The 26,843-nt window shown below is 41.5% G+C and overlaps 1 protein-coding gene across 5 annotated transcripts in view; it reads right to left on the bottom strand.

Annotated features, from left to right (window-relative positions):
* Positions 1–26,843, bottom strand: part of ALKBH8 (alkB homolog 8, tRNA methyltransferase) — an 80,676-nt gene that overhangs the window by 9,392 nt on the left and 44,441 nt on the right. For all 5 annotated transcript variants that reach the window (XM_020803168.3, XM_020803164.3, XM_020803165.3 and 2 more), the window contains exons 8-10: positions 20,480–20,586; positions 16,726–16,877; positions 12,477–12,733 (exon numbers count right to left, since the gene is read on the bottom strand). In XM_020803168.3, coding sequence (XP_020658827.3) covers positions 12,477–12,733; positions 16,726–16,877; positions 20,480–20,586 — 516 coding nt within the window. The remainder of the gene's footprint in view (positions 1–12,476; positions 12,734–16,725; positions 16,878–20,479; positions 20,587–26,843) is intronic.

The raw sequence follows: 26,843 nt of genomic DNA, 5'->3' as shown, positions 1-26,843 counted from the left end.
AACAGTGAGGTGGGCATCTCAGGCAGCAGGTGCTAATGAACGGGGGCAGCCGAAAGCTGGGGTTCATATGGCCTTCCCAACATCCCCTAAAGCTTGTTTTTCTTTACCTTCCCTCATATACCCTTTTTCCTGCGGTATCATGTCTTTTAAGATTGTAACCCTGAGAGCACGGAATGTCTTGCCCTTTTAAAAAAATGACATATAAACTGTTCTGAGAGCCATTTTTACTGTTGTATATGAGATAAAGTCAGTCAGTCAATCAGTCAAGCAAGCAGCTAGCTAGCTAGCTAACTGTATACGCAGTTGATAACGTTCCTTCACTGGCTATGTCAAAGTAAAATGTGCAGCTTGGAAAAAGCTACTTCTCAGACTCTAACTTCTAACCGGCATGGTCAGTAACTTTTATATGTTCTGCATATGGTGTAGCCTTTCCCAGCCAGGAGTCCCCCCCAGGCTGTAGCTTCTGTCATTTCACCACAATTTGGTCACTGGCTAAGCTCCTGGTTATGATGAATGGGAGATTCTAAAACTACAGTGGTACTTCGCTTAACGACGTTAATTTGTTCCAGCGAAATCGCTGTAGAGCGAAAACATCGTAAAGAAAAAAAATACCCATTGAAACACATTAAAAACCGGTTAATATGTTCCAATGGGCTAAAAACTCACCGTCCAGCGAAGATCCTCCATACGGTGGCCGTTTTTCTGTATAGTGAGGAATCCATCCCTAAGCACAGCGGGGAGCCATTATGAGCACCCAATGGCCATTTTGAAACCCCGACGATCAGCTGTTTTGATCGTTGTAATGCGAAGAATCGGTTCCCGGAGCAGGGAACCGATCTTTGCAAAGCGAAAAAAACCCATTTAAAACATTGTTTTGCTATCATAAAAACATTGTCGTGAAGCAGATTCGTCGTAATGTGGGGTAATCATTAAGCGGGGCACGACTGTATTGTCCCAAAAGGTAACTTTTTCAAGCTCTGGTAAATTTCAACTACCCATCCAGTCAGCTGCTGGAGCACAGAATGAATCATGGAAAAGGGATCTTATCCTTCACCTTAGGTAGTAACATGTCTTGGGCTAGTAGGCCTTCCTTACCAATTGTTTCTGGTGACATTCTATGATACCACTTTCAAGGGAGAAACTGCCTTGAGGGCACACTCTATATTGCTATATACTAAAAAAACCACACATAAACCTCCCATTCACTTCAATTACATACTCTCTGCTGCATTTATGTACAGTACAAATGGACAGGGAAGCAGGAATTCAGTCCGAAAACAACAATACCAAAATGACCTTGAAAAGGACACCACCATAGTCTGATGAAATGTAATGAGCTGCAGCTAAGCTAACCAAGAGGAATAAAACATATGACAGCCGGGAATACAAGGTCCTAATTTACATCTAAATTATATCAAATGATTGTGAAGTGAGGTTTACTTGTAATATCCAACATATTAAAGTGAATTCACTGCCCAAAACAAGCAAACAAAAAAGGTTAGATTTTGCAATGATATAAACGGGGCTTTGGAACTCCAGTTACTACAAACTCAAATGCAAAGGAGGAAAGATAATGCGCATACCAGTTTCCAATTAAAACTGCCTTTGACGTAAATATGATAGTGGGCCCGGCATGCATAGGGATAGTCATAGACAAAGATAATTACTGCAATGCTACATTTTATCATTGCTAAGCAGGTGCAGTGATTTTTCTGGGATTTTCAGAGAGTACTTTAAATCTGTTCTAATTAACTTATTCCCCCCCCCCACCTTTACATGCTTATGTGACTCAAGATTTAATCTGACATAATTCACTAGAGCAAAGTATTTCAAATGCTACAACACAGTCTTAGAACATTTGAAACAACACAGGCCTATACACAGAGCACAGACAGACTGCCTTTCCTTTACTATCAAGCTGTCACAACCCGGGTTCCCAATGCAATTCTGTGCACACGGTATGTCATTATCAGTATTTAGATTTTTCACTGATTGGGGGTGGCTGATGCAACACACCATGAGCTCAGGAACAATGACTGGAAAGGGGCAAGTCAAAGAATGACAGAGGGCTGTCTCCAATAACAGCCATTATCGTAAAAGGCTAGTGTTGCATTTGGACTTCCAAGGTGCAGGGTCTAGTCCTCATTAAGTCATGCAACTCATGGTATGACATTGGGCCAGTTATTTTCTTAGTCAGGCCCACCTCATAGCATTGATCTGAGGATAAAGTGGAAAATCCTGGTCTCCAGAGTCCTAGTCCATCACTCTGTAAGACTGGGTGCCACCATCCCAAATACCAAGTACAAAATAAAGCTTTGTACACTGCCTTCAACTCACTGGAGGAAAGGTGTTGTGTAATGAAATAAACTAATAAAAATTAAGAGAGATTTTGGCTCAGAATTCCTTAATTATACTACTTTGGCACTAGGCTCTGGATAGTGGTTTCCAGGAGATGAATAAAATATCAAAGTAGATCCCACAAATATGAAGTCTGACAGTTTAGACTCCAAACCATATGGTATCGTATGGTCACAAAGGGAAACTATAGGAATGGCAGAGGTGGCAAGCAAGGAAAAAGATGAAGCCAGTTACTCTTGTGGTCCTTTGCATTCTACAACCATATCTGTATAACCCTCTTCACCTGTGAAAAGGCACCTAAGTGCTGCTACTGACTTTTATTACATTATACACCTTAATGCAGTCAAGGTTCATGTTTTATTATATTACTGTTGTTTTCCTGTTTTTTCAGCACCATCCAGATAACCTTGATTTGGTTATACTCAGTTTAAAGCTAAAATCCCATTGGATATTTAAGCATATGCTTTTTAGCTGTGGCTCCACACTAACTGAAATCACTAGGGAAGTTTTATCAGGCTGCTTGCTGGCTTGGCAATGAAATACTTTAAGTCGGTTTACTGCTCTTATCATTAATACACTGGGCTAAATACTGCTACTGTTAGTTATACTGCTGCTCCATTGTTAATCATATCAGGAGCAGCTTATGCACTGATTAAATAATTTGGGTGATGTCTCCCTGCCCCAGTCATGAACCATCTACAGTACAGTATGTCATACTGTATTGTCATTCTGTGAATAAATGAATATACCCAAATAAATATACAGTAATGGCAGTTATGTATCATATACCGTATTGTTCCGTGTATAAAATGAAACTATTTCCTTAAATAACTTGAGAAAAAATTGAGGGTTGTTTTATACCCAGAAGGCAGCTCTTTACCGCTGCCTTTTGTGAAGGAACAGGGCTTAGCAAAAAGGAAGGGGAATCATTGCTCCCTTCCGTTTTGCTAAGCTCCATGCCTTCTCAAAAGGCAAGGAAAAGCGGCAGTGACTTTGACAGCCACTTGCCTTGCCTTTTGCCAAGGCACAGGGCTTAGCACAAAGGAGCCCTTTGATCCCTGCTTTTTCTAATTTGGGGTTAGAAAGGGGGGTCGTCTTATACACTGGGTCATCTTATAAATGGAAAAATACGGTATTCTGTGTTTTTATTTATTAGAAGTACCTCAAAGTCTAAAAATACATAAGAGAAAGAAATAAAACTTTAAGACAAAACTGCTATCCAAATACTTCCCCACATAATTAAATCCTGACAGAGGTTAATTTTCAATCATTTTCCAGCCAGTAGGGGTCAAATTAAACATTAAGGGGTGAAATTGGCTGCACAATCATTTAACAATGGGGTTCTGTCAGAACTGGATGTCTAATCAATCAATTAATTCGTAAATTAAGTCTGTATTTACCTCCAAATATTACTTAGTTAGATGTCACCAACTTATAGCAACCCTAGTAGAGCTTTCAAGGTAAGTGAGATATCTGAGTGGTTTTACCAGTTCCACTTTCCCAATGAGTTCAATGGCCAAGTGGGGATTTGAACCCTGGTCTCCATCACTACACCACACTGGGTATTACCTCCCAAATACCAAGTACAAAATAAAACAAACAAATGTGCTAGGCAGATTTTTTTTTTCACCACTTCTGGAAGAACTAATTCTAAATGCAAGCTGAGTGTCTCATCTAGCTTGACCCTGAGCCTCACTACAAAAGTGTTCATTTAAAATACATAATGACCAGAAAAGTTACTCTGTGATTATCCTTCTCAAAAGTTACCATCCAGATGAGATATAAGATTTTTTTTTTCAGGTGGGATTACATACAACAAGACAGACAACAATAGAATGGAGACAGGGGAAAAGAAGATAGGCTCTGGTTTAAATCATCTGCATTTTATAACATTGTGGAGAAAGAAATCAAAATGCCCATGGCTTCACCTCATGTGGCACCAGTCCATTAAATTTCTACTACCAAGTAAAAAGTGGAGTTTGAAAGATGCAAGTGATAATAGTTATTAGTGAATACAGAATTTACGAGAGGCTAATTATTTTAAACAAGCTAATGGAGCAACACGGGCCAAGAACTACTGTGGTCATTTAGTTTTACCTCACAATAACTAACTCTACCTGATGGAATTAGATCATTTGAGTCCATTGACTCTTGATTGATACAACCTCTCAGAAAGCTGATGGAGAGAGAACGACATCTAATTTTGAAACCCAGCCACCAAATGAAATTATGTGGCTCCCTAGAGAAACATCTCAGCTATAACTAATAGCATGAGAGTCTTGAGGAAGCAAATTAAATTCAGGCAAATGCATACAAACACAGCAAGAAAGATGACAGCATGCAGCCATGCTGAAAGAAAGAGGGAGAGAGAGATTCCCTTGCTTCACTTGTTCTGACTCAGACCTTTAACATTTCTTTCACGTACTACTTTGTTCTCCCTCACAGGATGGCGGCTCACTCCTGGAGGTGCGGGGGTGTGGTGTCTAAAACGAGAAGTCCATCTCTCACCGCCAAAAAAAGGAGAATCCCCCATAGGCTTCTTATTTTTTTACCTGTTGTCGTCCTCCTCTTTAAAGCCCTTCATCTCCAAGATATTTTTTCTTCCCCATTGCTAATGAAACAACATTGAGAGAGCATTAGAGGCTCCCCACAGCATGGACTGTCTATTCCGTGCCCACCATAGGAAAACCCATCAGTAGCTTCCACTATAAGGAACTGTCTTAAACATCTTTTGGGAAACTGAAGACCATTTGGGCTATTCAGGCTGTTCATTTTAATTATGCAAAGTAAGGTGGTCATATGCCCTCTTTTACGGAGCACAGTCCTCGCCCTGAAGGACGGTATAGCCTAAGTTTGATTTAAAGAGAAAAAATCATAAAGAGGATAGGGAATTTTGAATCTGCCCAGGTTACAAGCTTTACCGGCATGAGTGGAATCTCATGACAGTTACACACGCACTGGTAACATCCTGCATAGATTACTGCAATACGCTCTATGTGGGGCTGCCTTTGAAGACGGTCCAGCGACTGCAACTGGTCCAGAATCGAGCTGCGCGGCTGGTGAGTGGTGCGGCCACCAGGGAACATATCAAGCCGATTCTGTATAAGTTACATTGGCTACCAGTTGCTGCCCGGGCCCAATTCAAAGAGCTTGTTTTGACATATAAAGCCCTAAACAGCTTGGGCCCTGGATACCTTAAGGACCACCTCCTTCCATATGAACCTACCCAGCAGTTAAGATCTAGCCAGGGGGCCCTTTTAATACGTTCCTATGGGCTTTTTAAAATCGCTTAGCGATTAAATCACTTAGCGATGTTTTTTCCGGAACGGATTAACATCGCTAAGTGAGGCACCACTGTATTTGAAAAAAAAATGGGTCAACAGTGGTAGAAAATTGGCCCTGAGGAAGATGATGGGCAGGACCCACTGGCAAAACTCCACTGACAGAACAGTAAAATCCAACGGAACTGGGAAGAACACACAAACTCTTCTCCATACTGCAGCCCCCTATTCACATCCCAAACCGGTCCTGGAGGGCTGAGATACCCATTACAGCAGGGAGGGGGATTATGCAGTGCAGAATGTTGAAGGGTAGAGGAAAGATGTTTTGAATACCCCAGCAATAGAATATGAGATCCAGCCATATAATAGTGTGGAGCGTGAATCATGTAACTTTCAATCTACAATCCCAAATTCTTATCTTCCAAAGGCCTCAAGAGTATCTTGAGAGGGAGTATCATTTAGCCTATTGTTCTGTCTGTTACGTAGGTCTATACTACTGTTCTGCACTCATTGACACTGTTCTTCACTGCAGAAAATGAGTGCCTTTCCAGCAGCAATCTTCGTGCTTGTGTCTGCATGCTGTAAAAATGGTAAAATCTTTCAAAGCGAAAGGTTTATTATTATTGCCATTATAATTGGCAGGCATGTTTATTTCTGTTCTTTCTATTCCATTATAACATTGGTATTAAAATTCTTATCTGGAATTATAATGCATCTGCTTCCAGCAGTTTATTTTTAACCAGAAAAAAAAATCTACTGATTTATAAGCAGTCATGTTTATGCCTGAATGTTGTAGCTTGAGAATAATTATTAGTTCACTGGAGATACTAACTACATTGCAGGCTCTAGCTCCGGAATTAGAATCCGCTAGAGAAAGAAATCCCAAAACCTTAATAAGTTACAGCAATATGGAGAGAGAGCTTTAAAAACAAAAGCTCTGAAATTTTTATTACGCCCTCCAGAGTTAAGTCAGTTCCATATGAAATTAGGAATGACTATGTGGCTTTTCCTTTCCAATGTCTATACAATTTTCAATATTATGACTGATGTAATATTTCACTGTTTGTAGGAGAAAATACTGTAATCAAGATAAGTCACCTGAAGGGCAAAAAAACCCAGTTTTTAATATGGCAAAAACAGTTATTTCAGCAGACAATTGTTGTTGTTTAGTCATTAACTTGTGTCCGAATCTTTGTGACTTCATGGACCAGAGCACGCTCCTCTTGACCTCCCAGAGTTGGGTCAAGTTCATGCTGGTAGCTTTGATGACACTGTCCAACCATCTCATCCTCTGTCGTCCCCTTCTCTTCTTGCTGTCACACTTTCCCAACATCAGGGTCTTTTCCAGGGAGATTTCTCTTCTCATGAGATGGCCAAAGTATTGGAGCCTTAGCTTCAGGATCTGTCCTTCCAGTGAGCACTCAGGCTTGATTTCCTTTAGAATGGATAGGTTTGTTCTCCTTGCAGTCCAAGGGACTCTCAAGAGCCTCCTCCAGCACCACAATTCAAAAGCATCAATTCTTGGGCAGTCGACCTTCTTTATGGTCCAGCTCTCACTTCCAGACATCGCTACTGGAAAAACCATAGCTTTGACTATTCGGACCTTTGTCGGCAAGGTGATGTCTCTGCTTTTTGAGATGCTGTCTAGGTTTGTCATCGCTTTCCTCCCAAGAAGCGGAGGAAAGCAATTTTGTAGCTGCTGTCATCATCTGCAGTGATCATGGAGCCCAGCGGAAGATAAATGTTGCTATATCAGCCAAAAGATTTATAGGTGAAGCCATTCAACCAGTTAAGACAATAAAGATCTGAATTCTGCCAGATGGTTAATCATACATTTCAAGAGTGGATTGGGAAAAACAGAGGGATGTTTCTCTGACAGTGGGCAGTGCAGATCTATGTGTGTTTATGAGACAGTACTGTGTGTTCCATTGTGTTCATCACAGTATATTCTAAAGCCAGCATGCACAAGACAACAGCCTAAATCATTTTCATGGATTCGTCACCAAAGAAAAGAAAGGGCTCAGAAAAGTTGTAGTTTTTTTTAAACTACAACTCCCAGAATCACTTAGCCATCATGGGCATGGGCCATACTGACTAGGGAATTTTAGGAACTATTGTCTCCTCCCCCATCCCTTCTTCACCGAAATGGAACTTTTCCAAGCTCTGAAAAAGATCCCATACTTACTATTAGTGAAACAAGAAACTGCAATAATGAAAACTCTTGCAACTCATTTGTCTCTGAGAAAGATGAAAAGGAGAGAGCAGTACATATTTTGACACTGAAACCTGCCTTTTGACTGAGAAAAGTCTCCATAAACCACCTCCTCCTGTTGCAATCCAGATTATTCAAGGAATATCTGTAGAAAATGTCTGCCTGTGGACAGCCTCTAAATTGCTTTCTTCCCCTTGAATGCCTGTTTCACTAAAGCTGAGACAGAAGTCTGTGATTGCTTGCATTCTAGATGGCTGCATTCAAACAGTGGAAACACTGTAATAGATACTGTTATAGCCTTACTTTTGTGATAAAAGATTTTTATCTTTTATATTTAACCAGAAAGAATATACTCTCCCTCCCTGAAGGCCTTGAAGTCTGTTGTTGGAAAAGGAAAACCTTTTTTTTCCTCTCATAGTTCCTCAGAATACCAAAAAGTCGAAGAAAGAGGAACAGAACCACAGGCTTGCATATGTTCAGAACTGTGTTTCCGTTTTCTGTATAATCTTGCAGTTCCATCATGACTGATGCTAGACAGTGAATCTCACCATAGGTTATGCTGGATAAGGCTGATAGGAATGGACACATGTCCCCCATCTCTAGTATAAAGAAGAGTGGCTGATTCATGTTCCATGTTTCATGGAGTTCTATCTTTCATGGACTGGGTCATGGACCACAATCTAGAAAAAGACAGGTTCCAGAAACCGGAAGCCAGAACTGAAGAGTGATCTGGGAACAAGTGGAAATTAGAAAGTAGGACCAGAAAACCAACCAGGAACTGAAACTAAACAAAAGTCAGGACCAGATGGCAAGTGATACTTAAACTGCAGAAATAGCTACTACAAGATGCATTGATAACCACTAACATAGATGGCTTTAAAAGGAGATGGGATGGATTCAGAGTGGAGAGGGCTATTCATGAGTCAAATTAAATATAGTTATCACCTTCTGTGAAACTAATAGCACGTTTTCTGTCTAGAAATACAATTCCTTCAAGATTCCTTGTCTAATCAATCAGATGTACCCCCCTGTTTATTTCCCAGCGACTAATCACTTTGAACTGCTTGGCCTGCGTGGCAATAAACAATTTTGACTCTCAGATCATGGTCTGTGGGCAGCCCATGAGAACGCTTAAGTTGGCCACCCTTGTTCTGAAAGACATCATTGTATCTTCTTTTGCTCTTTTTCTCTCTCTCTCTCTGCCCTTTCAGCTAGCACTTTTAGCAGCAACTACGAAAATAGTCTAAAGGTAAAGTAAGTCTCCTGGGGTTTTAATCTTCAAGTACTGTCTGAAAAAAATGCTGCTTCACTATCTGTGCCATCATCTTTAGACTTTTCTGGATAAGATTACATACATCTTTCTCCAGGCAGTTATCATTATGTGGCAATAAATCTAGAATGAATCCAGGCGCAGTCAACCAAAGTTATTAGGATTATAATCACTATATTCTATTAAAATGCAGGGTAGTACGTTTTTGTCTGAGGAAGTGGACTTATCCATGAAAGCTCATATTAAAATATAGCAGTTAATCTTTAAGGTCCCACAACATTTTTGTGTTCATTATTTTTTATTTGCCTGAGATGCTAGAACAGACTAACACGACTACCTCTTCTAAAACATTAACAGGATGACTGTTAAAGACCAAATAAACTGGCTAGCTAGGATTGGTCAGCATGACCCCTGGTCTAACTAGGAATGGTCTGAGGCTAGGACAAAGCTTCAGAAACTACCCAGGACTAGTTAGCAGTATGAAGTATATCTCTGTTGGCTAAGTCAGGTGTAAGTCCTGGCAAGCTGGCTTTCTCTTTCTGGGCTGATTAACAGAGCAGAAGCCCTTACTTACTGAATTTCAGGGAATGCTTTCAGCCTTATTCTGTTGTGGGTTTGTTTTGTTTTGTGGGTATTTTTTCTGCTTTAACACAAAGTCTATTGCTGCTACCACCTATCTCCTTTGTGTTATGGATTTGCACTTAGATTTAGAATTACTTCTCCAAATGATTTCTGGTGGCATTATCTTGCTTTCCTTCTTGGAAGTAGCTTTATTTGATTTGTTGAGTTGCCAGGTCCCAAAGTGCTGGTTGAAGTTTCAGGGAATTGCTGCACTTCTCTAGGTCTCCAGGCAGGGATACAGACCATAGGGCAAGTAATGCTGGAGAAGAAGGTTTGATTTTCACGTGTGATAGGTCCAGTCTTCAATATCCCAACCTTGGGCATGGTGTTTGAGTGTTGGTGGCCTCCCAGCTCCCAAAATTCCTAGATGAAACAGATTATCTAGATCCGTTTCAAACTGGCTTCACACCTAGTTATGAGACAGAAACAGCTTTGATCACCTTGGCAGATAATGCCAGGAACTAGACAGGGGAAATTGCCCCTATTAATTCTGCTGGGCATTTCAATGTTGTTTGATCCCATCCAACATGGCGTCCTTGTGCATCACCTCCCTGGGTTGGGACTTCATGGCACTCAATTAAGGTTACTCCAGTCCTTCCTGGAATGTTGGTTTCTGAAAGATGATATTTCCCTCCTTGGCAGAGAACCTGGAAGAATGTTTCACATGCCATGGATTGTGTAGTCAGGGTTGCATGGGGATGTCAGCCCTAGTGGGAATCGCAGCAGTTCTGCAGCTGCTAGTGCATTTTGCTCCCTGGTCTGCTGGGGTTTTCCCACCTGCCTTTGGATTGTTATTTTATGTGGTTAGTTGTGTTCTACTCAGATTCTGAGTCCCTTTATTTCAATTCCCTTGATGACTTTTCAATATGAGCTGGTCAAGAAGCAGTTCTAACCCCTTCCCAAACCTTGCCTGCCCTACTTCTGTGAGATCACTAGGATCAGCTCTCTTGTCTCAGGTTTTGGCCTGGAAATCTTAAGGAATGGAATGTTGGTAACCTATTTTGTTAGCCCTATTTATTAATAGGCCTACTACAAGGGGTTGCAGTTTTGTAAACATCTCGGTGCTACTGCTTGAAAAGCAATTAAGCTGGGTTTTTTTTTCTTTACTTGTTGGGTTGCATATATCTATTTTGGCTAGCAACAATACAAGCCACTTCAAAGTTTTATTTTGAAGAAGCAATGACTGAAATGATAACACACTCCAGAGTAGCCAACATTAGATTCTTTAACTGGACATTGACTGGGTATATTATTGTACTTTGTATGAAATCCTGTTTCTCTTGGATTTAACTGATTATTCTGGTGGCGGCATATACAATCATCATCATCATCATCATCATCATCACCACCACCACCACCACCACCACCTTAGAACTGCAGAACTGGGATCATCAAGTCCATCTCCTGTCAAGGAGGCAGAGTGGGGAATTGAACTCCCAACCTCTGGCTCTGCAGCCAGATGCCTAAACCGCTGAGCTGTCCAGCACTTCATCACAGAATCATAAAATCATGAAATCGGAAGGGGCCTATAAAGCCATTGGGTCCAGCCGCCTGCTCAGTACAGGAATATAAATCAAAGGATACCGGTCAGGTGGCTTCTAAATTTCTCTTGAATGCCTCCAGTGTTGGAGCACTCACCATCTCTCAAAGTAATTGGTTCCATTGCCATACTGCTCTAACAGTTAAGGAGTTCTTCCTGATCTTCAAGAAAAATCTGACTTCCTGTAACTTGAGCCCATTTTTGCATGTCTTGCACTTGGTGATGATCGAGAACATCTAAACATTTATTTTGGGATTATTTATACTGCGTGTGCCTTTCACATGAATTAAACACATTTGATTATTTATGACTTGGTATTCTGTCTGGTTGTCAGGTCCTTGCCCACTGTTTTTGAATTCTTCTTTAAGGATCACCTTCTTCTTAAGCTTATTATGAAAAAAAGAGTGGTGGTTGTAAGGTTGTTTTAAGGCTAAAGTTGGTTGTTGTAAAGTTAAAATTGAAAGACCTATACACTCCAATCTGAGCTCACAAACTGAAGTCTGATTTGAAGAGCATGGACGCCCTGGCAGATGATAAATGGCATCAACTGCAAAGTGAAAGTGGAATCAGAAAAAAAGAGGAGGAAGGCATGCAAAAACCCACCTGAGACTTCTAAAACAAGTCACTGTATTATAATAGGATGTTGCACATGGCCCTCTGGGAACAGGTAGGGCAGCCCTGACTAGCCCACTAATATGATACTCATAGACTTGCATTTGTATTTCAAGTTCCTGAATCATCATCTTTTCTCTCTGGCTCAACAACAATTGTAAAAAAGAAGAGCAAAGGGCAACACTGTCTATTTCCTTAAATTCTCTCTGTAAATCAAGCAAGCAGGTTACAACAAGGATGAGAAAGGCAGCAGAAAAGGAGGAGCAGCAGCTGGTGACAATGAATGTGAAGAAGTAGATTTATTGAAGGAGAGGGACTTTTATTTTGTCCTAGAACCCAGAAAGACCTGGATTGAGCACAGTCACCCACAAACACTATCTTATTTACAGCATGTGATGCCCATCCCAGGTATAAGAGGATTAGAGTGGTACCATATTTTTACTAGGCTTGGATTTCCATCAGCCTCTGGAGCTATAGATGGAAAATATTATGACCAGGATGCAGTAATGTACAACCATTACTCTAATTACACTTGGTAGCTGTCAGAGCAAGGAGAAATGCAAGTAGCAGTGCCTTACTTACCACATACAAGTTTTTGTTGACTCCTAAATACTTTCCATTGCCGCAACCAACATCAGCCACCACAGCCCCACATGGTAAGGTCCTCAGAAACTCCACAACTCGTGGCCATGGACTGTGCCGGGTGTTACTGAAATGCATGGCAATCTCTTCATAGACCTCGTGGACGTACTTTTTCTCTAACTCCAAAGCTTCTCTCTCATTATCAGGGAATGCAGGTGCTGTGTCTTTACGCTGACTGTCACATACAGAAGGATACGCTAGGAAGGCGGGGGGAAAACATAAAGATTTATTAATTTTTACAGAGAACACTGTGTTTTGAACCAGAGGAGTCCTTTTCGATTGACCTCATTTAATAAAGAGGGCACTAAAAGCTTCATATTGAATTGCCTATTTTGAATTTTAATTTTAAATTGCAAGTTTACTTTGTGCATTCATGAAAAACCAGCTCATTTGTCTACTTCCTAATCCACAGGAAGATTTTACAGGTTAAAAAGATAGTCATTATGAGTTAGGCACCTGGCTGTGGAGCCAGAGGTTAAGTGTTTGATTCCCCACTATGCCTTCCAGGAGAAGAGGCAAGCTCCACAGTCTGAGGGCATCCCCAGAAGAAGGGAATTGTTAGCCACTTCTAAGTACTTTATACATAAAAAAACCACTAGAAAGGTTCACCATAACTGGCTTGATGGAACATCATGATTATTATTATTATACAATAGATGAGCAACTCTCCAGGGCCGCAGAGCACACCAGACACCCACTCCGTCAACCCACCAGAGCGAGATCACCTGTAAGTTTGCTCTTATCACTGCAGCTGCCACAAAAAACTCATAATAAGACGGAGATTCCCTTCTACTTAAGGACCCCTGCAATCCCTTCAAAGTTCAAGTTGAATATTATGAGGCAGCCCTTTACCTGGAAGCAGACAAGATTGTTTTACAGGCCTGCTCAGCTTCCTTGAATCTTTGTGTATATCAGTGTTAACTATGATTTAGACCTCCACATATACCAATCCTAAAGATGGCTGTTCCAATGGCTGTTCCAATTATAGTTGCAAGCTCACTTCAAATTGCGGTCTTGGATTCTAGTTTATAAAGGAGTCATCGGTAGATTCAACCAATCCATAGTTAGTACTAAGGCACAAAATCTATCAGGAGAGGGGTTCATGAAAGAAGAGGGATGGTATTCCTATGGTCTGTCCCCAAAATTGCACTAAGTATCTTCACTCTCTCATTGGCAAAGAGATAGAGATACATCTGCACTATTACATGGTGATGCATTCAAAACCAGTACAACTACATTACACAAGTTTAAATGGAGGTGGAGAAAGGACAAAAACCAAATCCCAAGATTGGAGATACTTGGCTTAGTAATAATGCAAGTGTGCAGATCAAAAGCTGAATATGAGCCAACAGTGTGATGTAGCTGCAAAAAAGAAAAAGAAAAAAGGAAAATTCTACTTTAGGATTCATTAACAGGAGTAGAGTCTCCAAATCCCAAGAGGTACTAGTTCCCCTCTATATTCAGGATTGGTTGGGCCTTATCTAGAGTACTGTGTCCAGTTCTTGACACCACATTTTAAAAAGGATGCCAACATACTGGAACAAGTTCAGAGGAGGGCAACAATCATCTGATCAGGGGATTGGAAACCAAGCCCTATGAGGAAAGACTGAAGGAACTGGGCATGTTTAGCCTTGAGAAAAGAAGACTTAGAAGAGATTTGACAGCACTTTAAAAATACTTGAAAGGTAGTCATACAGAGGAAGGGCAGGATCTCTTCTCGATAATTCCAGAGAACAAGATGAGTAATAAAGGGTACAAACTACAGGAAGCCAGATTTAGGCTGAATGTCAGGAAAAAACTCTTAACTATTAGAGCAATACGACAATGGAACCAATTATCTTGGGAGGTGGTGAGACCTCTGATGCTGGAGGCATCCAAGAGAAAATTGGACAACCACCTGTCAGATATCCTTTGATTTGGATTCCTGCCTTGAGCAGGGGGTTGGGCTCAATGGCTTTCTAGGCCCCTTCCAACTCAATGATTCTATGAGTCTAGGATACTTCAGTGCAATAGTAAGCACAGTCTTATGAATTGATTGATTGATTGATTGATTGATTGATTGATTGATTGATTGATTGATTGATTGATTGATTGATTTGAATTATACCCCGCCCATCTGGCCTACACAGAGTTCCTCCCATATGGATGTTGCCTTGTGAATACAAAATGCAGAGGTTTGAGGTTACTTGTTGTAAGCAACAAAATCATCTGTAACTAGTAACATGGTCAATAATAATACGTCAGAAGTGATATAATGAGCAATCATAAAATTACTTCTGGGGATAAAAGCTACTTTCCAAGGGCATTCTAAAGCATTTCTAGAGGCACTTTGACAAAATATTTTCAAGATTTGTGCCATTTTCCTATCACTCGTAAGGAACTATTGTTTCATGTAGGGTTTTTTGTATTTTCAATGCACAATATCAGGGTTGGCTAATATAGGTAGCCGGAGAGCTATTCCCCTGTATTTTTTCAGGTCACTGGTAAAAACAATGGGGATGTTATCTCCCTGCAACATGGTGGACAGATTTTCTGAATAGCAATGATAACAACAAGTATAAAATAAATAAAATAAATGCAGCTATCACAATCTTGGAGGGGTGTCTTGTTTGTTTGTTTGTCTGTCTACATTTTCAAACCCTGAAGGCTCCAGAAATGCTGGGCTTTGCTCCCTGTTGTACAGCTTAATTGGGGTAACCATACCTGCTCAATGTCCCCATGACTTATCTTCCTCTTTCCCATATACCAAAGCAATGAGTAGCACAAGTAGTTTCTTTAGTATATGGAAGGAGGAAGACAAGCCATGGGGTCACTGAATAGGTATAGTTACCACAATTAAGCTGTACAACAGGGAGCAAAGCCCAGCATTTCTGCAGCCTTCAGGGTTTGAAAATATAAACAAACAAACAAACAAGATGCCCCTCCAAGATTGTTACAGTAGCATTTATTTTATTTTATTTTATTAATTTTACTTCTGGGCCTTGGGGTGGGATCTTAAAGAGCCCTTAGTTTGTCAGCTCTCTTTTGCATAAGAACACACAAGTATTGTGAAGAATGCTTGCAGATGACCTATGCTCCACTCCAAAGTCCTACATTAATTCAACCACTCACTCGTTCACTAAGGCAAGCGCTTTTGCTGCAGGAGTCTAGAGAATAAAAGGTCAGGAACATCTTCTGCAAGACATACAAAAGAAGGAGGGATCCATAACCAAGAAAAGTAAAAGGGTTTTTTAAAGGTAGAAAAATATTATTGTATTCTACCCAAATGTCCTAATTCTAGGTAAAACTAGTACAGTATTGCGTAAAATGGAGGAAGGAACTCCTCTGACCCTTCAAATGTTGTTGGACCCCAACTTCCAACAGGCCCTACCAGCATGTAAAGCTAAAGGTAAAGGTTCCCCTTGACAATTTTTGTCCAGTCGTGTCCGACTTTAGGGGGTGGCGCTCATCCCGCTCTTCAAGCCATAGAGCCAGCGTTTGTCCGAAGACAATCTTTCCGTGGTCACATGGCCAGTGTGATTTAGACACGGAACGCTGTTTACTTTCCCACCGAGGTGGTACCTATTTATCTACTCGCATTTGCATGCTTTCGAACCGCTAGGTTGGCGGGAGCTGGGACAAGCAACGGGCGCTCACTCCGTCGCGTGGATTCGATCTTACGACTGCTTGGTCTTCTGACCCTGCAGCACAGGCTTCTGCGGTTTAGCCCACAGCGCCACCACGGCCCACACCCCACCACGGCCCACACCCCACCACGGCCCACACCCCACCACGGCCCACACCCCACCACGGCCCATACCAGTATGGCCAAGGATCAAACATACTGGGATGGGGCCAGTTCACTACCCTCTGGAATTTGGAATGCCACATTTTCCCTAACCTTGATATAAGAACTTCAAGGAGGGCAGCACTTTTATTAGGACCAACGAAAACATGATAAAATAGTAAGGAAACTTCAGGTTTCCCAGGACTCTTAATCAGGCTGTAAGGGGGATGGGAAAACTTGGGTCTCAATATTAAAACTATAGTCTGATTGAATGGGCCAGTTTTCCCATCTGTAAAGTGGGAATATTTAATTAACTTTCCCATGATAGAAAGTGTGATCATTTTTTTAAAAAAGCACAAAGACTGTCTACACGATTGCCATCAAAATACACTTAAATTTCCAAGCACAAGAACCAATACTTACAACAACGGCAAGGGCTTCTCCTCACTTTCCTGAATGTGAAGGAAGTCCTTGTCCCTCTTTTATTTAACGTTAAATTTCCAGTGTCAGCAGTGATGGTTCCAACTTGCTGTCCTTCAGATGCCTGAACAATGTCAAACTTCCTAGGTGTAATGCTTTAAAATAAAACAGAGAACAGAGAGTTTTCTTTGCTTTCATTGCTTCTTCCTTTTCCTTTAAATGTTTCAGTGTCATATTTTTCAGAAATGACACATATATTTGATTAAATTAATCCTGAAAAACCATTGCAATGCTGAAACAACATCCTGAATATTTATGGCTAAGATCTCTAAATACACACAGAGATCAAAAACATGTGCTTTATTCTATATGTGCCATCTTTTGCATCTTCAATATAATCATTTCTTTAATTGGAAAATGCAAAAACAGCCAGTGAGTGATGAAAGGAGACAAAACAGGACAACAAAGAAGAAAACATCTAAGGGAACCATAGCTGGCAAATTAAAATACTGAAACCAACATTCTATACTGCAACATTTTGTTGCAGATTCCTCTTGTATCTGCACAAATCATTACCCTAGGGATCCCTTTCAACTCTAAAATTTGATACTCCAGTCCAAGGGTAACCAACTGACAGAACAAGGGCTTTACTGGACCCTGAAAGAGTTCTAAAAGCAGCTACCACCATACCACTCTGAATATACTCAACCCCAACTTTCTAGCTTGGCCTTTCTCCAGGTGAGTACAATTTAGGTGTAGGTCTTGAAGATGAAACTCCCAGAATAAAAATGATGGGATTTTTCTCTAAAAGAAGAAGAAAAGAATGACACATGCCTAGCAGACAGTAGAACCAGGAAAAACCAAGAGTTTGGTTAAAATGAACTGGATATGAGATAAACAAAATATGTTCTTCAGTGTGTACCACAAACGTTAACACTTTTAATAGGTACATGCAACAGTTCCAGAACTCCTAGTCACTAGAGCTATAATATCTCAAGCAGCTCTTTAAAAGAATTTCTGAAGATGTAACTGCGCACAATTCCACTGAAACAAGATTTCTCAGTGAAGACGGCCAAAACATTGGTCTGGCCCATAACATTTTGATGCCGGAGACCCTCCTAGCCCTGTTTGGTTTCATGATGGAGGGAGCTGCCATCTTCTCCTTTCCACTACAGCTGCTTAGGAGGCATGGGGAAGTCCATGTGGTAACACACGGTTCCATCCATTATCACTCTCCCCAGCATCTGCCACTATTCAACTGCCTCACTGCACCTAACAGTAGGGCCAGTCCTTCCAAAAGGCAAAAAATTCATGACATCGAAAGAAGGCAATAAAGAAAATAAATATAAGAGACAGGAAAAGACAAAGAGGTATTTCCACAAGCATCCATTTACAGTCGTGCCCCGCTTTACGATTACCCCGCATTACGACGAATCTGCTTCACGATGCAAAACAATGGTCTAAATAGGGTTTTTTCACTTTGCAATGATCGGTTCCCTGCTTCGGGAACCGATTCTTCGCAAAACAATGTTTTTTTAACAGCTGATCAGCGGTTTCAAAATGGCCGCCAGGTAATTAAAATGGCTCCCCGCTGTGTTTAGGGACGGATTCCTCACTATACAGGCACCGAAAATGGCGGCCGTATGGAGGATCTTCGCCGGATGGTGAGTTTTTAGCCCATTGGAACGCACTGAAAGGTTTTCAATGCATTTCAATGGGCTTTTTATTTTCGCTTTACGATGTTTTCGCTTAACAGCGATTTTCCTAGAATGGATTATCGCCGTTAAGTGAGGCACTAGTGTACTAATAAGTAAGGTAAAGGAGAGTATAAACTGGAAGAGTCTTCTCAAGAGAAATGTGTCAAAATCCAAATTCTTCTCATGCTGAGCCCTTTCCTCCACTTGAGAATCAACTACTGTACATTAAAACAGAATTTGCCTCTCAGGGAATCAAAAAGAGATTGATCTCCAGCGGACCAGCCCACACGGAAAGCCCAACAGAATTGCTGACTTCAAAGTCCTCAACACTTGGCTCCCAGCAAGACAAGCATTAATTCTGTTATTGACTTCTTGAAAGTTGAGTTCATTCCTGTCTGAATGAACTACAGCAAGGCAAATAACATGATATGTACAGTAAGTTTGAGCAATACAAAGCTAGATACAGTATAGCCTCACCATCTACGCATGATCACAATAATCTAATGATCTAATATGAGGCCTTTATGTCACCCTAATCCAGGGGCAGAGGATCTTTTTCAGCCTGGATTTTGGAAATGATCTTGAAAACTGCATTTCAGTAGTAGGTGTAGCTAAGAACCCAGGGTCAAAACAAAGTGGGCAGAGCCAAACATAATGCTTATCCATTTGGCCATTTTATCACTAAGCATTACAAAAAATGGTTGTTGTGGGTTTTTTTGGGCTCTTTGGCTGTGTTCTGAAGGTTGTTCTTTCTAACGTTTCGCCAGTCTCTGTGGCCAGCATCTACAAAGGACAGCACTCTATCCTCTGAAGATGCCGGCCACAGAGACTGGCGAAATGTTAGGAAGAACAACCTTCAGAACACGGCCAAAGAGCCCGAAAAACCCACAACAACCATTAGATCCCAGCCATGAAAGCCTTCACGAATACATTAAAAAATTCTTCAATTCTATGTATCTGTACTGAGGAGAAAGCCCCAGTACAAGAGCTTTCCAAGCTGCAAAGCATACTTCAGTTTCATGCAGCAGCTTTTTGAGATTTAAACCATCTCTTATTTCTGATCACTCATCAAAATAATAATCGAAGAATCTTACATGCTGGACAGGGAGCATCCATGGGCTGTATTGAGGACCTGGGCAGAGGTTTCCTGCCTCTACACCCCGGCACACAAAGTTTCTATCTGTCTTAGAAACTTCTGTTTCTACCTATTCCTTTATAGTATAACATGCTAGCCACAACTGCGCCATCATGGCTAGCACATTATACTATCATCTATAATCCAAGAGATTATAGGTTAAATTCTTCCCATTTGCCACCAAGATTGTACGGCAATCTGGTCACTACTCTCATCATAACCTGTCTTCACCAGAGCGCATGGTGGGAGAACCATATATACTACCCTCAACTTTTTGGAGGAAAGGTGAGCTACATAAATAAAAGTGCCTTGAACTTCTTCCCAGAGCAATCACATAATACTACTATTTTGTCCTCCAAATACATATTTTCCTAATTAATAAACTTGGAAGTCTTCATATCTATAGAAAACAAACTGGTATGCACAGTTGTGTCCAAATACATATTTTCCTAATTAATAAACTTGGAAGTCTTCATATCTATAGAAAACAAACTGGTATGCACAGTTGTGTCCACCGAAATCCATCCGTCCGTCCGTCCGTCCCTCCCTCCCTCCATCCATGCTTTCTTTCTTTCTTCCTTCCATCCATCCATCCTTTCTTCCTTCCATCTATTCTTCTTTCTCTGTCTTCCTCTGTTGTCACCATTCAAACTATAAGCTCCTTGGAATAGGGGCCTACCTTTTCTTACACAAAGTGCCAGCTACTCAAATGGCACCATTCCTATAAGCAAACAAAAACTGTAAGCTATTCATTCTTACTCTAGCAGCTTATGATTCACAACTGTGCTTCCTTGACAGAAGCTGGGGCCCTTCCAGCTCTGCAGTTCTAAGATGATGGTGATGACGAACAACAAGCAAAATCATCACCAACACACTGTTATTATGTACTTTGCAACACAACTGACTTACGATTTTCAGCACTTACCCATGTGTCCAGAGGTATCTGGACTCTCCAGACATCACTAGTAAACTACGTTGAGGCAGCATAACTGCTAGTGTACGTCCATCTGGATGCTTAAAATCCATAACAATCTGGAGGGGGGGAAAAGCAATCATTATTTCACACACTTAATTACAAGCAATGCAGATTTCCATTTTTAGGCTGCAAAATTTTGCACTTGGTGTGTGTGTGTGTGCGTGCGTGCATGCGTGTGTGTGTGTGTACACAAGACATGTATATAGAAAAACCACATTATCTGTAAAACACAGTGGAGGCAGTGTGATGAATGGGCATTCATGGCTTCCAATGGCACTGGGTCACTAGTGTTTATTGATGATGTGACAGAAGACGGAAGCAGCTGGATTAATTCTGAAGTGTATAGGGATATATCAGCTACATTGATTGGGCGGCACTTCACTTTACAGGTGGGCAATGACCCAAACCACACTTCAAAAGCAACCCAGGTGTTTTTTTAAGGCAAAGCCGTGGAATATTCTGCAATGGCCGAGTCATTCACCTGATCTCAACTTGATCTTGCATGCATTTCACTTCTTGATGACAAAACTTAAGGCAGAAAGACTCATGAACAAGCAAGGACTGAAAATAGCTGCAGTAAAGGCCTGCCAAAGCATCACCAAGGAGGAAACCCAGCTTTTGGTGATGGCCATTGAGTTCCAGGCAGTCATTGCCTGCAAAGATTATCGACAGAATTTTTAAATTGCACATTTTATTTATGATTATGATTAATTTGTCCAAGAATATTTGAGCCCCTGAAGTAAGGGGACTGTGTATAAAAATGGTTGCAATTCCTAAACGTTTCATATGATACTTTTGTTCAATCCCTTGAATTAAAGATGAAAGTCTGTACTTCTGTTGCATTTCAGTTGTTTCATTTCAAAGCATCATATATGACTCTGGTCTCTTAACACCTTTCCTGCTGAGGTTTCCCAGCATCTGCTGCCTAAGTCTGCTGCCTCACTCTGCGTATTGACAGAGTTAACCCTGGTTTTCATTTTGTTAAAGAGGAGGGACAACCCAGGTTTGATGATTCTGAATGTGTGTCTGAGAACCAACACTCACGATGTCCTTCATTCTATTTCCAGTGTCTGCATTTGTAAAAATCATTTTCAGTCTCCACCCCCAAAATAAATGTATATATAAATTAATAAATTGTAAATATTATTTTATATCTCTATAAATTTATATATAAAGGGAATTTTAGAAGTAATTTCGCTGGGATCTTATCCCCTATTTGAAACCACTAGATCAAGCAGAGACGTCCAGGGCGCCACCCTGCCCGACAAGATGGAAACACTTTCAGACTGTGATGTCAGAATATGGTGGACAAAGTGCCTGATCACTGTTATGCCACCAGCACCTACCTTCCTTGACCCCTTGCCCGGCCAGGCTAATCAAAGCAGCCAGGCCTATAACAACTGAATGGGCCACTGCAATAATTAATGGGTCTCTCCAGGACAGCAAGTTTCCTCTTGCCCTCAATGATGGCAAGAGACACTTATTAGGCCCATCAGGAAGCAACCAAGTCTGGTGGCAGTTATAGGCCCGTCGCCAATGTTTCCTTCTTGAGCAAAGGGATAGAGAGGGTGGTGGCTGACAATCTCCAGGTCCTTTTGGATGAAACCAATGCCCTGGATCCAGTCAGGCTTCAGGCCGTGCCACGGCACAGAAACGGCAGTGGTTGCCCTGTTTGATGACCTGCTGAGGGAGTCCGACAGGGACAAAACGTCTCTTTTGGTCCTCCTTGATATCTCAGCTGTCTTCAATACCGTCGACCACGGTATCCTCCTGGGGAGGTTCTCCGAGTTGGAAATAGGTGGTCTGGTGCTTGCTTGGCTCCAATCCTTCTAGGAGGACCATCCTCAAGAGACTACAGCTTGGGGAGAATCGGCCCCATGGAGTCTCAATTGTGGGGTTCAGCAAGGCTCGATTATCTCCCCAATGCTGTTTAATATCTATATGAGGCTGCTAGGTGAGGTCATCAGGGGGTGTGGGGATTATGCTTATGACACCCAGCTCTACATCCTTTTTCCAACAACAGTGGATGCCGTTCTGTCCCTTCAGCGCTGCCTGGAGGTTGTACTGCAATGGAGGCTGAATGCGGACAAGACAGAGGTCCTGAGAGTGGGTGGCCTCGCCATCGGTGGTTTGGGAAGCTCCCTCTCTTTTGGAGGGAAAGAGTGAGGTTTGCCGCTTGGGGGTTCATCTGGATCTAGCGCGTACTATGGAAACCCAGGTGGCGCCAGTGGTCCACTCTGCCTATTTCCATCTCTGGTGGATTGCCCAGCTGCATCCCTATCTTGATGTCGGGGCACTCACCACTCTGGTCCATGCGCTCGTAATCTTGAGATTAGACCATTATAATGTGCTCTACCTTTGAGGTTGAGGCCGAAGCTTCAAATGGTGCAGAATGCAGCGACCAGACTTCTCACTGAGGTGAGAAAATGTCAGCATATTTCCCCTACTCTGGCTGCCTTGTATTGGCTGCCCATTCATTTCTGCATTGATTTCAACATGTTAATGATAACATACAAAGCCGTAAACGGTTTAGGATCTCGATATCTAGCGGAATGCCTTCTCCCACCTAGATCTATCCAGATCACTCGTTCTAGCCAAGAAGGGTGGTTGAGGGCCTAACGCCAAGGGAGGCCCGGAGAGACAGAACAAGAAACCGGGCCTTCTCAGCTTTGGCCCCTCGCCTTTGGAACAGTCTGCCCCCAGAGATCTGTCTGGCTCCCTCACTGGGTGTTTTTAAGAGCAATCTTAAGACCTGGCTTTTTAGGCATCGCTTGATTCTTTTTGGCCACCTTGAACTATATTATTGCTGTTGTTTTATTTTATTTTATTCTTTTTACTTCTACCTATTATTGTTAGCCGCCCAGAGTAGACTTCAGTCTAGATGGGTGGGGTACAAATTTAATAAATAAATAACTAAACTATTTCTATCATTCTTTACAATATAACAACGACGACAACAATAAAATAGATTATGCTGCAATTTTGAAGGATTTCATTCTTGCCCACAACCAAGACCACTTCCTGAAGGAAGGAGGCCAATAACACTTCAATGTTTCTTTGTAAAGCTTTATCCGAACAGAGCATGCCAAGCTGCCACTTCTTTGTCTCAGTCCCTCTTGGGTCCACAGACACAAAGGGAAACAAAGAGGCATATTAAAGCTTAAGGTCTTCTTTTTAATTCGCTAAGGACCTGCAATCAATAATGTTACTTCTGCCTCAGTCAAATCAATCCGTCTCATGACAGCTTTCCTCCACTAGAGCTATTTCCAATTACTATTTTCGTTCTTACTCATTTTCTTTATTCTCAGAGGTGGCAAAGTCAATAAAGATCAAATTTCCAGCTTGCCCATCGTGCATCACTGGGGACTGCAGTCAATAATAAAATAAATAAAAGCTTGGGGTAACTGGAGTAGGCAAAAGGCTGGGGATTTTGATCTCACAGTCCTTTTTAATCTTTCCTCATGAGCATAGGAAGGGGTGGGGGAATTGTACGTCTTTGCACCCAGCCTTTTTCCCCAAAGCGTAAGAGAGACGTATGAAGCTAATAATACTGCTCTGCGGTGCAAACATGACGCTGGAGCCCATGTTCATGATGAGGGACTACGTGATGGAGCTTTCAAAGATGCCTAGACATCAAAGTAGGCAACTGCACTCTTAATGCTGACCCTACGGCGTAAGACACAAGCAAATTAATGCAAAGGAAGGGGGGTTATAAAGAGAAGATGGGTGGAAAGGGGGCATTTCTTAAAGATATCTAAGTTCTGCATGGCTGCTTATTTGGAAATGAAATTACAGTACATTTCGCTGGCCACAAAAGAGACAGTAGGGAAATCATTGTATCAAGTGAGTCACTGTTTAATGGTGCTAATAATTGCTTTAACATCAGCACACAGCAAATAAAGGATACAATGTAATTTCTTTTTTTAAAAAGAGGTATAAAAATTCTGCAAAGTGAAACCTTTAATTGGATCAAATTCCATGGGTTCAAGAGGCTGCTGATGTCTAGGTAACACATAACAATATGTAAATCAAACCGATGGGACTTTGTATACTACTGTTTTATTGTACAAAGGCAAGGTAACACTCAGCTATTTAAATTTTATTTCTGGATCTACGTCAGGTGTAGGGCAGGAGCAGTGGAGGGGAGATAAAACCAGAAATTAGAAATGAGATGCCTTTGCAATCTGAGATTTTGCCTTGTGCGACTGTAAAATGCATTACAGCCATGCCGAGAAAACATATTAATCACAGTGAATGTTCTTTGGTGGTAAAGCATTTGTCTTTTCCAGCATTCATTCTGCTGCTTCTGCTCAGAGAATAAAGCACCTCATTGGCAATGCTAGCTTCTGATGATACATAACTGATGAGCCCTCATCATGTTTTTTGGTACATGGCTTGCCATTTTATCATGCTTTCTCAATTCCCGTCATTCCAGGCTACGCACTGTCCTGATTTCTCTCGCCTATTTGCTTATTTGAAATTGTAATGTATGCCTTCCAGAAGCCACAAAGTTGTTTGTTATAGCAAAGCCTCTGTCAAGAAACTTTGGCTCCTAAAGCAGATTGCACTGTCTCTTGGTCTGTCTCAACAGTGACTCCAAACTACAGTGGTGCCTCGCAAGACGGGCGCTCCATTTAATGACGAATCCACATTACGATCGCAAAATGACATTTTGAATGGGGGAATTTCGCTTCCCGACAATCAAAACAGCTGATCGTCGGGTTTTCAAAATGGCCACCGGGTGCTCAAAATGGCTCCCCGTTGTGTTTAGGAGCCATTTTTTGCTGCACAGGGACCTGAAAATGGCCGCCCCTATGGAGGATCTTCACTGGACGGTGAGTTTTTAGCCGATTGGAATGCATTAACCAGGTTTTAATGTGTTTCAATGGCTTTTTTATTTTCACTTTTGTTCTACAGTGATTTCGCTGGAACGAATTAACGTCGTAATGCACCACTGTATAACGTAATCCCTCCAGGAAAAATCACACAGGTCTTGAGCACCTCCAGTGACTACAATACCAATGATTCAGCTATGCTTCCTATACTGCCTAGTTTATTACATTTCACCAACTCTCTGTGCTAAGTTTTCCCCCCAGAGAGCTCTTAATAGTTTCCATACCACTTCATCAAGTGGACAATAAACTCAATTCTGCTTAGTCCCCATTTTGTTGACATCTATGAGAATTTTGATATTGGAATGTATCTTGAACAGAACAAATTCCTGAGGAAAGCAAGCATGAGAAAGCTCTGACATGACTCAGTCCTTTGAACATATTAGAACACAAAATCTGTCTTGCTCCAATATTCTCTTCCGAATGTCAGCCAGCTCGGTCCCTCTGAGTGCTAAAGGCAGAATAGAAATGTTCTTTTCTTGTTGGCTGTCCTAGCATATGGCATTCAGGGATGATATCTACAAAATTTAATTTACTATGCCTTCATTTGTTACATTTCTATCTCTTATTTTCTCCAGTGAGGTCAGGACAGCATATGTGGCTTTCTTATTCCCTCTTTTAAATCCAGAATAACTCTCTGAGATAGATCAGGCTCAAAAAGTCTGACTAGCCAAAGGGCACACTATATGTTTTATGGCCAATTTTAGGAGACCTGAATCTAGGTTAACTATAACAAATAGCCCGCAGGAAAGTTTCATTTGGCTTTATTGGTCCCTTGGCAACAAAAGACTTAATAGATTTATCTAAAACAGAGATAGGCAATGTATGCTCCTCACCACACCCCTAATTTTTTAGATTTATTTTGGGAGGAAGAAACCCAAAAGGTCCCCTTGCACCCTCTAGGTGGTGTCAGGGGTGACTCTTAAATTTTGAGATCCACATCCCCCTCCACAGCAGACCTAGGGAGCCTGTACTCTTCCCAAAAGTTTAACTTGCTTAAAAAGAGGTGGTTTTTTCAGTCAAACAATCCATGTTTGTGAGGAAAAAAATAGGAGCTGAAGGTAGTGGGAGTGTGTGCAAGGGGTTGGCTCTTGTAACCATCAAACCCCAGAAGACTGTTCACTCCTGCTTTACATCAACCTTTCCTGACGGGGTGCTCGCCCATTGTGTTTGACTGCAACTCACCTCATATCCTGCCAGTAGGGCCACACCTGGAGGGCGTCAAGTCAAAGCAGGTTAAAAAGTAAGTCCCATGGAACTCAATGAAGCTTTACTTCAGAACAGACCTGTATACAAATACACTGTTGTTCTTTCCTCACAAAGAAGATAAATCAGCCCCCTTGGGGAATCTGGCTGTGGAACCAGAGGTTGGGAGTTCAATTCTCTACTGTGCCTCCCTGGCCGGGGCTGGACCTGATGAT

This window comes from Pogona vitticeps, chromosome 3 (genome assembly GCF_051106095.1).
Source record: "Pogona vitticeps strain Pit_001003342236 chromosome 3, PviZW2.1, whole genome shotgun sequence".
NCBI lineage: Eukaryota > Metazoa > Chordata > Lepidosauria > Squamata > Agamidae > Pogona > Pogona vitticeps.
Note: the sequence above shows the minus strand (reverse complement) of the source record. Positions and strands in the feature narration are given on the sequence as shown.